The sequence below is a fragment of the Mustelus asterias genome, chromosome 29 (genome assembly GCF_964213995.1).
Source record: "Mustelus asterias chromosome 29, sMusAst1.hap1.1, whole genome shotgun sequence".
Taxonomy (NCBI): domain Eukaryota; kingdom Metazoa; phylum Chordata; class Chondrichthyes; order Carcharhiniformes; family Triakidae; genus Mustelus; species Mustelus asterias.
In genome coordinates, this window is record NC_135829.1 from 7,329,072 (window position 1) to 7,344,301 (window position 15,230).

The 15,230-nt window shown below is 47.4% G+C and overlaps 1 protein-coding gene across 2 annotated transcripts in view; it reads left to right on the forward strand.

Annotated features, from left to right (window-relative positions):
- The window catches only part of mpi (mannose phosphate isomerase), a 39,996-nt gene extending 25,177 nt beyond the window's left edge, over positions 1-14,819 (forward strand). The window contains exons 7-9 of one of the 2 annotated variants that reach the window (XR_013495679.1): positions 2,595-2,803; positions 4,440-7,188; positions 13,624-14,819. Coding sequence is in view for 1 of the 2 variants with exons in the window: in XM_078200030.1 (XP_078056156.1) it covers positions 2,595-2,803; positions 4,440-4,652 (422 nt within the window). In the remaining variant the exon portion in view is untranslated. Of the gene's footprint in view, positions 1-2,594; positions 2,804-4,439; positions 7,422-13,623 lie in introns of those variants that run through there. The other variant, XM_078200030.1, reaches the window with a different exon arrangement.
- The last annotated feature ends 411 nt before the right edge of the window (positions 14,820-15,230 follow it).

Sequence of the window (15,230 nt, forward strand, 5' to 3'; positions counted from 1 at the left end):
CTCTGTAGGATTCTATGGTAAGGGCAGCAGATGCAAACCACTCACCATCCTGATTGGGAAATGTATCATCGTTCCTTCACTGTCACTGGGTCAAAATCCTGGAATTTCCTCCCTAACAGCACTGTGGGTTTACCTACACCACGTGGACTGCAGCAGCTGGAGATATTGGCTCCACCACCAATTCAAGGGCAATTGGGGATGGGCAATAAATGGTGGCCTAACCAGAGACACCCACATCCCGTGAAAGAATATAATAAAAAACAGGATAGTTGGCCAAATCATGCTGTAAAAATCCACTCTCTTATTCTGGAATCGGATCCTGGTGTAACTCTGAAATGGTGTGATGTCCATCTCCAAGGTGGCCGTATTGCTCCAGTGTAGTTTTAAACTGGATTTAAAGGCACTCAGGAGGTCCCTTGCACTTTTAGAAGCTTATCCAGAGTTTCCTCTAATTGCTTTGAGTTTGATCCCTGCCCTGACCTCTGCCCTGACCTCTGCTTACCTGTGAGTAAACGCACTTATATAGAGCTGTTGTCTGCGTTGCCAATGTGTGTAAGTGAAATGGTGCTGACTGCAATTCATAGAAACTGGAAGCAGGAGTAGGCCATTCGGCCCTTCGAGCCTGCTCCCCCATTCATTTTGATCAGAGGTGATCATCGTTTTCAATACCCTGATCCCCCCCCGCCCCCCCCCCCCCAACTTCCTCCCAAATCCCTTGACCCCTTTAGCTCCAAGAGCTATATCTAATTTATTTTTGAAATCAGACAATATTTTGGCCTTAACTACATTCGATGTGAATTCCACGTGTTCACCACCCTCAGGGTGAAGAAATTTCTCCTCACCTCAGTCCTAAAAGGTTTACCCCTTATCCTCAAACTATGACCCCTAGTTCTGGACTCCCCCACCATCGGGAACATTCTTTCTGAATCCACCCTGTCTAACCCTGTTAAAATCCTATTAGTTTCTATTCATTTTATAGCTTTCGATCTCAGGAGTTGGTTTAAACCGTAGTAACTGTGTTTCGTTGATGTTCATTCCACATAGGGTGGCACAGTGGTTAGCACTGCTGCCGCACAGTGCCAGGGATCCAGGTTCAATTCCGGCCTCGAGTGATTGTCTGTGTGGAGTCTGAACATTCTCCCTGTATCTGCATGGGTTTCCTCCCACATTCCAAAGATGGGCTGGTTAGGTGGATTGGCCATGCTAAGTTGACCATTAGAATGTAAGAACTAGGAGCAGGAGTAGGCCATCTGGCCCCTCGAGCCTGCTCCGCCATTCAATAAGATCATGGCTGATCTTTTCGTGGACTCAGCTCCACTTACCCGCCCGCTCACCATAACCCTTAATTCCTTTACTGTTCAAAAATCCATCTTGGCCTTAAAAACATTCAATGAGGTAGCCTCAACTGCTTCACTGGGCAGGGAATTCCACAGATTCACAACCCTTTGTGTGAAGAAGTTCCTCCTCAACTCAGTCCTAAGTGACAGAGGGATTAGCAGGGTAAATATGTGGGGTTACAGGGATAGGGCCTGGGTGGGATTGTTGTCGTTGCAGGCTCGATGGGCTGAATAGCCTCCTTCTGTACTGTAGGGATTCTGTATAGAACATAGAACAGTACAGCACAGAACAGGCCCTTCGGCCCATGATGTTGTGCCGAGCTTTATCTGAAACCAAGATCAAGCTATCCTACTCCCTATCATCCTGGTGTGCTCCATGTGCCTATCCAATAACCGCTTAAATGTTCCTAAAGTGTCTGACTCCGCTATCACTGCAGGCAGTCCATTCCACACCCCAACCACTTTCTGCGTAAAGAACCTACCTCTGATATCCTTCCTATATCTCCCACCATGAACCCTATAGTTATGCCCCCTTGTAATAGCTCCATCCACCCGAGGAAATAGTCTTTGAACGTTCACTCTATCTATCCCCTTCATCATTTATAAACCTCTATTAAGTCTCCCCTCAGCCTCCTCCACTCCAGAGAGAACAGCCCTAGCTCCCTCAACCTTTTCTCATAAGACCTACCCTCCAAACCAGGCAGCATCCTGGTAAATCTCCTCTGCACTCTTTCCAGCGCTTCCACATCCTTCTTATAGTGAGGTGACCAGAACTGCACACAACATTCCAAATGTGGTCCCACCGAGGCCCCGGACAGTTGCAGCATAACCCCACGGCTCTTAAACTCCAACCCCCTGTTAATAAAGGCCAACACACCATAGGCCCTCTTCACAGCTCTATCCACTTGAGTGGCAACCTTTAGAGATCTGTGGATATGAACCCCAAGATCTCTCTGTTCCTCCACAGTCTTCAGAACCCTACCTTTGACCCTGTAATCCACATTTAAATTAGTCCTACCAAAATGAATCACCTCACATCTATCAGGGTTAAACTCCATTTGCCATTTTTCAGCCCAGCTTTGTATGTATAACAATATTGGGGGGAATATCTGTTTAGCCTTGTGGGGTTCATGCAAGTTTTGCAACAAACCTTTGGCTCCACCAACAAATAAATAAGCTATTCAGATAGTGGGTATATTTAAGAGATTGCGGGTAATTACGAGCGCGTGCCGATTAACTTTCTTCTATCTTTTCTAGATTGTATTGAATGTATGGCATGTTCTGATAACACTGTGCGAGCAGGGCTCACTCCAAAATTCATTGATGTTCAGACTCTATGTGAAATGCTCAGTTATGTACCGGCACCAGCAAGTTCGAAGATCTTCCCGTCCATCCGAGATTCCAGTGATCCATTTGTTTTCCTGTATGATCCCCCGGTGTCTGATTTTACGGTGGTACGGATAGAGGTATGGCACAAGCTATTGATTTGCAATCGCCGCCGCGTTACTGCTGAATGCTTGATCTTGCGTGGTCCTTGGCTGGGTGCACCTTTGGGTGTCTCTGCATTGCAGTGAAGCTGTTTCTGTGTCGCCGCGGCACCAAACTCCGTTTGCAAAGAGACGTTGTTACGAGTGACCCCGGAGAGCAGGCTGCACTGTCAAAGCTGTGGTGAAACCTCGAGCTGGTGACTTCGCACGCAAACCACACGTTGCAAACACACTGGTTGGCGCTGCTGCCTCACAGCGCCAGGGACCCGTGTTCGATTCCTGGCTTGGGTCACTGTCTGTGCGGAGTCTGCACGTTCTCCCCGTGTCTGCGTGGGTTTACTCTGGGTGCTCCGGTTTCCTCCCACAGTCTGAAAAATGTGCTGGTTAGGTGAATGTGCTAAATTCTCCCTCAGTGTACCCGAACAGGCGCCGGAGTGTGGCAACTAGGGGCTTTGCACAGTAACTTCATTGCAGTGTGAATGTAAGCCTACCTGTGACTAAATAAACTCTACTTTTACTAAACGCAGCGCACACTTCTAATGTTGGACGAGGGAAGGATTTTGTGTAACAACGGGGGATGATGGTGATGTGATTGTATTATCACTGGACGTGTAATCCAGAAGCCCAGGGTCCCAGCTCTGGGGACACAGGTTCAAATCTCACCACAGCAGCTGGTGGAATTTAAATTCAATTTATTAAAATAATATGGAACTAAAAGCTAGCCTCCAACCATGGAACTAATTTTGATTGGTGCAAAATTTTGATTGGGGTGGCACAGTGGTTAGCACTGCTGCCTCACGGCCCCAGGGACACAGATTCGATTCCCGGCTTGGGTCACTGTCTGTGCGGAGTCTGCACGTTCTCCCCGTGTCTGCGTGGGTTTCCTCCGGGTGCGAAAGGCATGCTGGTTAGGGTGCATCGGCCGTGCTAAATTCTCCCTTTCGGAGCGCTGCTCCTTCATCGGGTGAATCTCATCCAGTTTTTGCTCTGAAAGCTCGTGATTCCAAATAAAGCTGTTGGACTTTAACCTGGTGTTGTGAGACCTCTTACAGTGTTAATGTAAGCCTACTCGTGACAGTAATAAATAAGGTTTAAACTTTAACTTTAGTTAAGCTCCTTCTCTTCTGGTATCATCCTAATAATTCCTAATTACACTTTCTCCAGTACTTCTGTGCAATATGGAGACCATTAGAATGATACCAGAAGCGAAGGGGCTTAACTAAAGTTAAAGTTTATAGTTTATTTATTAGTGTCACAAGTAGGCTTACATTAACACAGTAAAAGGTCTCACAGCACCAGGTTAAAATCTAACAGGTTTATTTGGAATCACGAGCTTTCGGAGCGTTGCATTCTAAGCATAAGCTGAACGAGGTCTTGTATAAGATATACAGTTGCACTGATCACTCCGCACAGAGGAAAGGACTGAATCCGTTAACTTTTGTATCATCCGATAACTTCACGATCAAACACTACATTCTGCACTCTCTCTTTCCTTCTCTATGAACGGTATGCTTTGTCTGTATAGCGCGCAAGAAACATTATTTTTCGCTGTATGTTAATACATGTGACAATAATAAATCAAATCAAGTCAAACATAAAATCTCTTCAACCTCAGGTTCCAAGTTCGGTGAAACGGTACACGGTTTCCTCCATCGATTCGGCAAGTATCCTGCTGGTTATTCGGGGTGAGGCCACAGGAACCGCTGCCCCGTCTGAGGTCAACATTCGGCGAGGGTCTGTGCTGTTCATCGCCGCCAACAAGGCTGTTGACTTGTGTATTAGCTCAGTGGATGGGATGCTGCTCTTCCGGGCGTGCTGCATACTGTAACTTCTCTCGACCTCCATTCCGTATCCTTGTGATTGAATAATGCACTACACTGTAGTACTGTAGACAGATTGTACTGGGACAATCCTATGGAAGAGGTTAATCCATAATGCATTTGTGACAGGATTCAAAATTTACACTGTTAAAATATTTTATCTGCTAATCACTTTTTCCTGTCGCTCTTGCTTTATTTCAGTTGAGATAACCCAGTATCTTTTGGTTCTTTGCACTGGAACAGCACTTCTGTCTTCATTTTGAATTGTCCAGTTCCAAACCCCCCCCACTTCTCCTATCCATGAATTCACGGTACAGCCTGGCTGTTTGACTAAGCTTTCGTCGTGACGCTCTGCAGTCAGGAGGCTGTTTCACTTGTTGGTGCACCTTGATGTCCAGTTCCTGGTGGCACAGTGGCTTGGGTCACTGTCTGTGTGGAATCTGCACGTTCTCCCCGTGTCTGTGTGCATTTCCACCTGGTGCTCCGGTTTCCTCCCACAGTCCGAAAGACATGCAAGTTAGGTGCATTGGCCATGCTAAATTGTCCCTTAGTGTCCAAAGATTTGTACGTTAGGTGCATTGGCCATGCTAAATTGCCTCTTAGTGTCCAAAGATGTGGTTAGGGGGCTTGGCCATGCTAAATTGCCCCTTCGTGTCCAAAGATGTGCAGGTTAGGGGAATTGGCCGTGCTAAATTCTCCCTCAGTGTCCTCGAACAGGCGCCGGAGAGTGGCGACTAGGGGATTTTCCACAGTAACTTCATTGCAGTGTTAATGTAAGCATACTTGTAACTAATAAATGAATAAACTTTTGATCAGGGAACGAGCACACTTTTAAACGGTGGAAGGAACAATCCAACTTGGGAGTCAGAGCCAAAGTTGTTGCAATACTGACGGTCATGACCAACGGTCTACCCTCCTGATATTGAATATCGTATTTCTGTTACGCTAACCCTGTGGTTGTGTAAGAGTGGCAGCTGCTGTAAATCCTGAGGCATCCTTTCAATAGGACAGGGCATTAAGTTTCTAATGGTAAAAAGTTTTAATGTGCTGGTGAGCCTTTAGATTTTGATGTTTTAAGTTTCGTTTATGCTTCTTTTTTGTTTTGGACGGTCCTATCTTTAAGGGGCTTGTTTTATCTCTCGATTTGTTTGATTTAGTTTACTTGATTTGCCAAAAAAAAAGAGTGTTCAGTGAGGATTCCTTCCCCTGTCCAGCTGTGTCTCCGCACGCAAATAGGATGGTGCACCAGATTCCTTTGAACTTTCAGAAACTTCCATCTTTTGTTTGGACTCCCTATTCTCCTCTCTGACGATGCTGTTACAAATGCTCCAGAATTGGCCGTTCAAACAACCCTTCAAAGACTATTTCCGATTAATTTCCAAAAGTTTTTTTGTAGTTTATTTATTTATTAGTCACAAGTAAGGCTTACATTAACACTGCAATGAAGTTACTGTGAAATTCCCCTCGTTGCCACACTCTGGCGCCTGTTCGGCTCAATGCACCCTAACCAGCACGTCTTTCAGAATGTGGGAGGAAACCGGAGCACCCGGAGGAAACCCACGCAGACACGGGGAGAATGTGCAAACTCCACACAGACAGTGACCCGAGCCGGGAATCGAACCCGGGTCCCTGGCGCTGTGAGGCAGCAGTGCTAACCACTGTGCCACCGGGACCATGATATGGAGGGCTTGTTCAAATACTTGGACACTTTCAATTCAGAAGAAAAATTCTTTTTTTTTTAAACTGCTGCAAAAATGAGGCTATGCAAACTTTAGTGCTTTTCTATGAAGAATTATGGCAGAGGCCCATCTCTGCCAATTCCTGTAGGAATGGGCAGCTCTTGTCAGCAGGCCTCTGGCTTGAGTTACCCACCAACCATTTACACTCCAGAAGAAAATACCTCCAGCTCTGCAACACTTCGGGCCGTTGCAATGCATCCGGGGATTGAACGCTGGCCAGTGGAGGGAGGAAGTATACCCACTCAGGGTGCAACCAGGTACTAGAATCATCTGCAGAATTTCTAACCGTGTGTCGGGCAGGTGACTTGCCCCCCTGTGTTTTTAAAAAAAAAAAATTAACCAGCATTTCAGTGCTGGGGGGAAGAGCTCGACAGGCTGGCTAACATTTTAACTATATTGCCTCCTCCACACTGTGTCCGACCAGTATCTGTGGATTAGCAGCAACGCTGACATTCTATCCTTGAGAGATTGCTGCAGACACGTCTGAGCAGATGATATCAAAGGCATGCTATATTGTACATTTGGTCATTTTAATTACACAGTGAAAGTTTACCTTAGATCTTAAACATTTGCTGCTGTGAATTGAAGCTCATTGTGTATTCTAGAAGCTCAGAGGAAGAGGAAACTGATATTTTAATGAATATAGTTAGACGAGATTTTATTTATAAAGTTGAGTGTTTGACATTAAATCTTAAATTGTTGCAGGAAGTAATAAGAGTTGAAACCAAAAGAGAGAATGCTGGAAAATCTCAGCAGGTCTGGCAGCATCTGTAAGGAGAGAGAAGAGCTGACGTTTCGAGTCCAGGTGACCTTTTGTCAAAGCTCAAAGGCATAGAAAGTGGGAAACATTTATACTGCAGGGGGGAGGGAATGAAAGATGAGTCACAGCCACAGAAATCAGGGGAAAGGCTACTAATGGCAGTCCATGGGCGGCACGGTAGCGCAGTGGTTAGCACTGCTGCTTCACAGCTCCAGGGTCCCGGGTTCGATTCCCGGCTCGGGTCACTGTCTGTGTGGAGTTTGCACATTCTCCTCGTGTCTGCGTGGGTTTCCTCCGGGTGCTCCGGTTTCCTCCCACAGCCCAAAGATGTGCGGGTTAGGTTGATTGGCCAGGTTAAAAATTGCCCCTTAGAGTCCTAAGATGCGTAGGGATTAGTGGGTAAATATGTGGGGGTAGGGCCTGGGTGGGATTGTGGTCGGTGCAGACTCGATGGGCCGAATGGCCTCCTTCTGTACTGTAGGGTTTCTATGATTTCTATGATAGAGAGAATCGAAGGCAAAAGAGAAAATGCTGGAAGATCTCAGCAGGCCTGGCAGCATCTGTAAGAGAAAAGAGCTGACGTTTTGGGTCCAGATGTCCCTTTGTCCAGCGTTTTCTCTTTTGGTTTCAGGTTCCAGCATCCACAGTAATTTGCTTTTATAGAGGGTGTGAATGGCCAAACGGCAGAGAAGCTGAAATCACAGATCAATGTCAGATCAACGTCAGCTCTTTTCTCTCCCGACAGATGCTGCCAGACCTGCTGAGATTTTCCAGCGTTTTCTCTCTTGGTTTCAGATTCCAGCATCCGCAGTAATTTGCTTTTATTTAATAAACGCTGAGAATGGTGTAAACGGTTTGGCTGCTTCAAGAAATGATGCTGAAGTTTCACAACGCCGAGGGGAAATGTAAATTAATCATCTGTCTTCCATTAAACAATTTGAAATGTGAAACTGTTGTGTTTTTTAAAAATACTGGGCATAATTTAACATTATAAAGTCTTGACCTGATCTGAAGCAGTTACAGCCGCTGAATGGGCGGCACGGTGGTTGGCGCTGATGCCTCTCAGCGCCGGGGGCCCGGGTTCGGTTCCTGGCTCGGATCGCTGTCTGTGTGGAGTTCTCCCCGTGTCTGCGTGGGTTTCCTCCGGGTGCTCCAGTTTCCTCCCACACTCCAAAGATGTGCAGGTTAGGTTAATTGCCGCTGCTAAATTGATCCTAGTGTCAGGGGGATTAACTTGGTAGATATGTGGGGTTACAGTGATAGGGTCCGGATGGGATTGTTGCCGATGCAGGCTCGATCGGCCTCCTTCTGCTTCCATAATCCAAAGATGTGCGGGTTAGGTGGATTGGCCATGCTAAATTGCCCCTAGTGTCAGGGGGATTAGCAGATTAAATATGAGGGGTGACGGGAATAGGATCTGGGTAGGATTGTGTTCGGTGCAGACTCGATGGGCCGAATGGCCTCCTTCTGCACTGTAAGGATTCTATGAATTAGTAACAATAAGATAGGTGGGATTGTGGGCGGCACAGTGGCACAGCGATTAACACTGCTGCCTCACAGTGCCAAGGACCCGGGTTCAATTCTGGTCTTGGGTCGCCGTCTGTGTTGAGTTTGCACGTTCTCCCCTTGTCTGCGTGGGTTTCCTCTGGGCGCTCCGGTTTCCTCCCACACTCCGAAGATGTGCAGGTTAGGTTAATTGGCCATGCTAAATTGCCCCTTAGTGTCAGGGGGATTAGCTTGGTAGATATGTGGGACAGTGATAGGGTCCGGATGGGATTGTTGTCGATGCAGGCTCGATCGGCCTCCTTCTGCACCAAAGGGACTCTGTGATTACTAGAAAATAATATAAGGAAAGATGAGGGAGTAAAGCAAAGTTGCATATTAGGTACAAGGTATGGCAAGGCGGGGAGACTCTCTGCAGAGCGGACCCAGCCTAGATGCTCTAATGCAAGCCAGTGATCTAGAAGTGTCGTCCTCCCCAGTTAGAGGCCTGTATTTTGGGCTGCCTTCAGCACGTGGTCTTGCTGAGATGCTGACACAGGGCTGGGAGATGTAATCTGCTCCCTTGCTCTGTGCTTGCGGTTAGAGGGCAGATTATCGATATGGAAGCATTTTTTAAGGTTCATTTTTGGGGTTCACAATTGACTCGTGGCTGCTGTTCACAGCTCGAGATGGTGAAAAACAAAAGGGAAACTGATGGAAAATCTGATTCCGTTAACCTCTTAGAAAAGACATGCAAACGGGCTGGAATTTTGCACATTCACCTTTGATTTGCTGTTGGAAGTACGTATGAGTAGGGAGGGATCGAGATCAGATTGTCTGACCACCGAGGCAGGAGGAAGTTAATGGTTGCGTGGTCTGTGAACCGAATAACATAGAAGCAAGAAATAGTGTTACCTCGAACACAGTATTTAGACCATAAGACATAGGAGCAGAATTAGGCCACTCGGCCCATCGAGTCTACTCCGCTATTCAATCATGGCCGATACTTGCAGCATTGAAAGAGACCATGTGTGTTGGCGGCACGGTGGCAGAATGGTTAACACTGCTGCCTCACAGCTCCAGGGACACGGATTCGATTCCCAGCCTCGGGTCACTGTCTTTGTGGAGTTTGCACTTTCTCGCCGCGTCTGTGTGAGTTTCCTCCGGGTGCTCCGGTTTCTTCCCACAGTCCCGGAAGACGTGCTGGTGAGGTGGATTGGCCATGCTAAATTCTCCCTCAGTGGCCCAGGATGCATAGGTTAGAGGGAATAGCGGGGTAAATATGTGGGGTTACGGGAATAGGGGGGTGTGTGGGGTGGGGGGGGGGTGGGAGGGATTGTTGCCAGTGTAGACTCGATGGGCCAAATGGCCTCCTCCTGCACTGTAGGGATTCTATCTAAGACTCACCTGGTCTCTGCTGGTGTTTGTGCTCCAGGTGAGCAGCTTTGCACACTTCTTCAATTCCCTCAACTCTTTCCATTCCCCCCTGCTCCATTTATGTTTGAATGCATCTCTGGTATTTGCATGAACTCTTCCTTGCAGTACTGAGTTCCACATTCTAAAGTTTAAAGTTTATTACTCACAAGTAAGACTTACATGAACATTTCAATGAAGTTACTGTGAAAATCCTCTAGTCGCTGCATTCCGGCACCTGTTCGGGTCAATGTACCCAACCAGCGCGTCTTTCAGACTGTGGGAGGAAACCGGAGCACCCGGAGGAAACCCTCGCAGACACGGGGAGAATGTGTAAACTCCACACAGACAGTGACCCAAGCCGGGAATCGAACCCAGGTCCCTGGCGCTGTGAGGCAGCAGTGCTAACCATTGTCCACCATGCCGCTCTCTAACCACTCTCTGGGACAAGATCATAGAATTCCTACAGTGCAGAAGGAGGCCATTCGGCCCATTGAGTCTACACCAACCTACCTTTTTATTTTGCCCAGGCCCTATCCCCGTAACCCCACGTATTCACCCCGCCGGTCCCCTAACCTGCACATCTTTCGACACTAAGGAGCAATTTATCATGGCCAATCTACCTGACCTACACATCTTTGGACACCAAAGGACAATTTAGCATAGCCAATCCACCTAACCTGCACCTCTTTGGACTGTGGGAGGAAACCGGAGCACCCGGAGGAAACCCACGCAGACATGGGGAGAATGTGCGGATTCTGCACAGTCGCCCAAGGCCGGAATTGAACCCAGCTCCCTGGCGCTGTGAGGCAGCAGTGCTAACCACTGTGTCGACCATCTCAGTGAGGCAGTGAAAAGAATATTAGAAAATTCAAGTATGTACCAATAACAAGGGCGATTTAAAAACTTTAAGAAGTTTCACACAGCATCCACCCCCCCCCCCCCCCCCCTTGGCAAAACCTGAGAGCAGTGTTCTGACCAAACGGGTCTGTCCACCAGCCCTTTTACCCAATCGTTCTGACATTTGTTTTCAGTTCGTCGTTACATGACCTGAATTAGCAATTCCCAACCTGGCTCACTGCCAGTGGAGCCCAGACTAAGGGAGTGAACTCTGGGAACTGTGACTCAGTTTCAAAGGCGCGTTGAGTTCCGCCGGTGTTAATGGGCAGGTACGTTCTTCTGGGAGAGTAGCAGTGTTGTAAAAGCAGTGACGTGTCAACCACTGACTGTTCTGCCCCCCCAGATGTCCCCTCTGTGGCTGCCTTGCAGTTCCGCCCCCAAGCTCATTCCGCCAACTCTTGGGGACTGCTGTTTCTACTCTTGAATTCTCTAGAGTTTAAAAACAAACATAAAATGGGATTCTTTTCAGGGAATGTGCTCGTTGTACCTTGGGAGGTTTGTTGGGAGGTAAATGTTGTTCTGAGGAACAGAGACCAGGAAGCTCTCAGCGTTGCGCCATATTGAGTCTGTTCCCGACTGATGAGGCAGTAAGGGAACGCCGTTGTAGGGGTTGGAGAGGAAAATTAGAATAACATTCCCAATCCCAGTTGCTGTTCAGTGACTGACCTGCTGGAAGTATGGAAGATAGGTTCAAGTTTGACCTTGAAAGCTTAGTCCCTTACTGACAATCAGTGGCACATCTGTTGTTCTGCGCCTTATCACACTGAGGACGAATTAAACTGCAGTCACCTGTACAAATGTTTTTTTTTACATCCCTGCAGTGCAGAAGGAGGCCATTTGGCCCATTGGGTCTGCACCGACCCTCCAACAGAGCATTTTACCCAGGCCTGCCCTATCCATGTAACCTACACATCTTGGGACACTAAGGGGAAATTTAGCCCGGCCAGCCAACCGACCTAACCCGCACACCTTTCAGACTGTGGGAGGAAACCGGAGCACCCGGAGGAAACCCACGCAGACACGGGGAGAACGTGCCAACTCCACACAGACAGTCACCTAAGGCCGGAATTGAACCCAGCTCCCTTAGGATCATTTAGCCTCCATGTCGGCTCTATTCTCTCTCCACAGAGGCTGTCAGACCAGCCGAGATTTTCCAGCGTTTTCTGTTTTAGTTTCAAATTCCAGCATCCACAGTAATTTGCTTTTATCTGGATATTGGGAGAATGTTTCCATTTGAGAGGGGGGACAGCCAGGTGGCACAGTGGTTAGCACTGCTGGCTCTCGGCACCAGGGACCCGGGTTCGATTCCGGCCTCGGGTCACTGTGCAGAGTTTGCACATTTTCCCCATGTCCCTTCTCTCCGCAGAAGGCTGTGGAGGCCGGGTCATTGAGTGTCTTTAGGACAGAGATAGATAGGTTCTTGATTAATAAGGGGATCAGAGGTAATGAGGATGAGGAAAATTAGCAGCCATGATTGAGTGGCGGAGCAGGCTTGATGGGCCGAGTGGCCTAATTCTGATCCCATGTCTTATGGGTTTCCTCCGGGTGCTCCGGTTTCCTCCCACCCTCCAAAGATGTGTGGGTTTGGTTGATTGGCCATGGCAAATTGCCCCTTAGTGTCAGGGAGATTAGCAGGGTAAATACGTGAGGTTACGGGGATAGGGCCTGGGTGGGATTGTGGTCGGTGCAGACTCGATGGGCCAAATGGCCTCTTTTTGCTCTATGGGGATTCTATGATGTGGAGATGCCGGCGTTGGATTGGGGTAAACACAGTAAGAGTTTTAACAACACCAGGTTGAAGTCCAACAGGTTTATTTGGTCGCAAATACCATTAGCTTTCGGAGGGCTGCTCCTTCGTCAGATGGAGTGGAAATCTGCTCTCCAGTTTAAGAATCAGAGGTCTACCATTTAAGATTCAAATTCAGAATCTCTCAGTGCAAGAAGAGGCCCTTTGGCCCATCGAATCAGCACCGACACGTGAGAACACCGTGCTGATCCCACTTATCAGCACTTGGTGGGGACGAGAATTATTTTCTCTTGGAGGCCGTTAGTCTGTGGAATTATTTTCCACAGAAAGCAGTGAAGGCTGGATCATTGAAATTATTCAAGGCAGGATTAGACAGATATTCCATGGTTAAGAGTGTTGAGGGTTAAAGTTCATTTATTAGTGTCACAAGTACATTAACACTGCAATGAAGTTACTGTGAAATTCCCCTGGTCGCCACACTCTGGTGTCTGTTGGGGTCAATGCATTGGGGGAGAGAGGGCAAAGTAGTTGATCAGCCAAGAATTTATTGAATGGCAGAAAGCTGAATGGTCGCCCTTGCCCATTCCGGTTTGGGTGCATTGGGCCGTGCTAAATTCTCCCTCAGTGTACCTGAATAGGAGCCGGAGTGTGGCGACTCGGGGATTTTCACAGTAACTTCATTGTAGCGTTAAATGTCAGCCTACTTGTGACACTAATGAATAAACTAAACTGGATTGGTCATGCTAAATTGCCCCTTAGTATCCAAAGACGTGCTGGTTAGGGTGCATTGGCCGTGCTAAATTCTCCCTCTGTGTACCCGAACAGGTGCCAGAGTGTGATTTTCCACAGTAACTTCACTGCAGTGTTAATGTAAGCCAACTTGCAACAATAATAAATATACTTTATGACTTTAAACTTTAGTTTATATGTGATTCTAGACCCACCGGTGGCGAGAAAAATACTTGAATGTAAACCACCCACAGCAACGAGGGATGGGCAATAAATTCTGGTCTTGCCAGGGATCCTGTCACCCTGACAATGGATTAAAAAATAAAGCTTGACATCTTGAGAATGGAAGGAATGTGAGTGGGAGCAGCCATTTTTGAGGTATGCAAGTCTGTTTATCATAATAAAGTCCCTGAATCTAGCCACTCAGCATGAATCGAGGCTAGTTATAAATAAATTTCCACTTTTCTTTTATTTATTAATGTCACAAGTAGGCTTATATTAACATTGCAATGAATCATAGAATTATACAGTGCAGAAGGAGGCCATTCAGCCCATCGAGTCTGCACCAACCACAATCCCACCCAGGCCTATCATCATAACCCTATGCATTTACCTTAGCTGGTCCCCCTAACACCAAGAGGCAATTTAGCATAGCCAATCCACCTAACCCGCAAGGAAACCGGAGCACCCGGAGGAAACCCACGCAGACACTGGGAGAATGTGCGAACTCCACACAGTGACCCAAGCCAGGAATCGAACCCAGCTCCCTGGCGCTGCAGGCAGTAGTGCTACCCACTGTGTCACCGTGCTGCCCCAACCACTGTGCCGCCCAAGTTACTGTGAAAATCCCCATGTCGCCACACTCCGGCGCCTGTTCGGGTACAGTGAGGGAGAATTTAGCATAGCCAATGCACCTAACCTGCATATCTTTGGAGTGTGGGGGAGGATTCCGGAGCACCCGGAGGAAACCCATGCAGACACGGGGAGAATGTGCAGACTCCACACAGTGACTCAACCTCGGAATCGAACCCAGTCCCTGGTGCTATGATGCAGCAGTGCTAACCACTGTGCTGCCCTATACTTCTCCCCTATACCTCATGCATGGTGTTTGAAGGATTTAGTAAAAATGGGGAGAAGGGAACAAGATCAATAGCTGAAAAACTAGAGATGATGGACGGCTCACTAATTGCATCAGAAAGAATCACTTTTCCATTCAGACAAACCTTTGGTTTTACGCAAAATTTAGTGATCAACACGGTGGTATTAAATGAGGAAGAGTAGATAATGCAAAATATGTTCATTTATTTACCTGTGTTCTTAGCTGAAAATTGGGGTGAATGTTGGTGTTAGTGATCAGCATTCCTTCACCCTGTATTCAATGTACATGTGCAATTTGAAATAAAATATGGGATGACTTTCTAGTGTGTCAAGAATCCATCCTTTCCTTTTCGCAATTGTGAATTCTCTTGGTAACTGAATGCGTGAAATCTGAAATGCAAACAGAAAATTCTGGAAAGGTGCAGAAGTCCATCAGCACTTGAAGGAGAAAAGACGATTCTGTGTAAGGGCCCTCATGAGTTTTATATTGTTTTTATTCATTCGTGGGATACAGGCGTCGCCGGCTGGGCCAGCATTTATTGACCCATCCCGAGTTGCCCTTGAACTGAGTGGCTTGCTTGGGCCATTTCAGAGGACAGTTGCCATGGCTCTGGAGTCAAGATGTGGAGATGCCGGCGTTGGACTGGGGTAAACACAGTAAGAAGTTTAACAACACCAGGTTAAAGTCCAACAGGTTTATTTGGTAGCAAAAGCCACA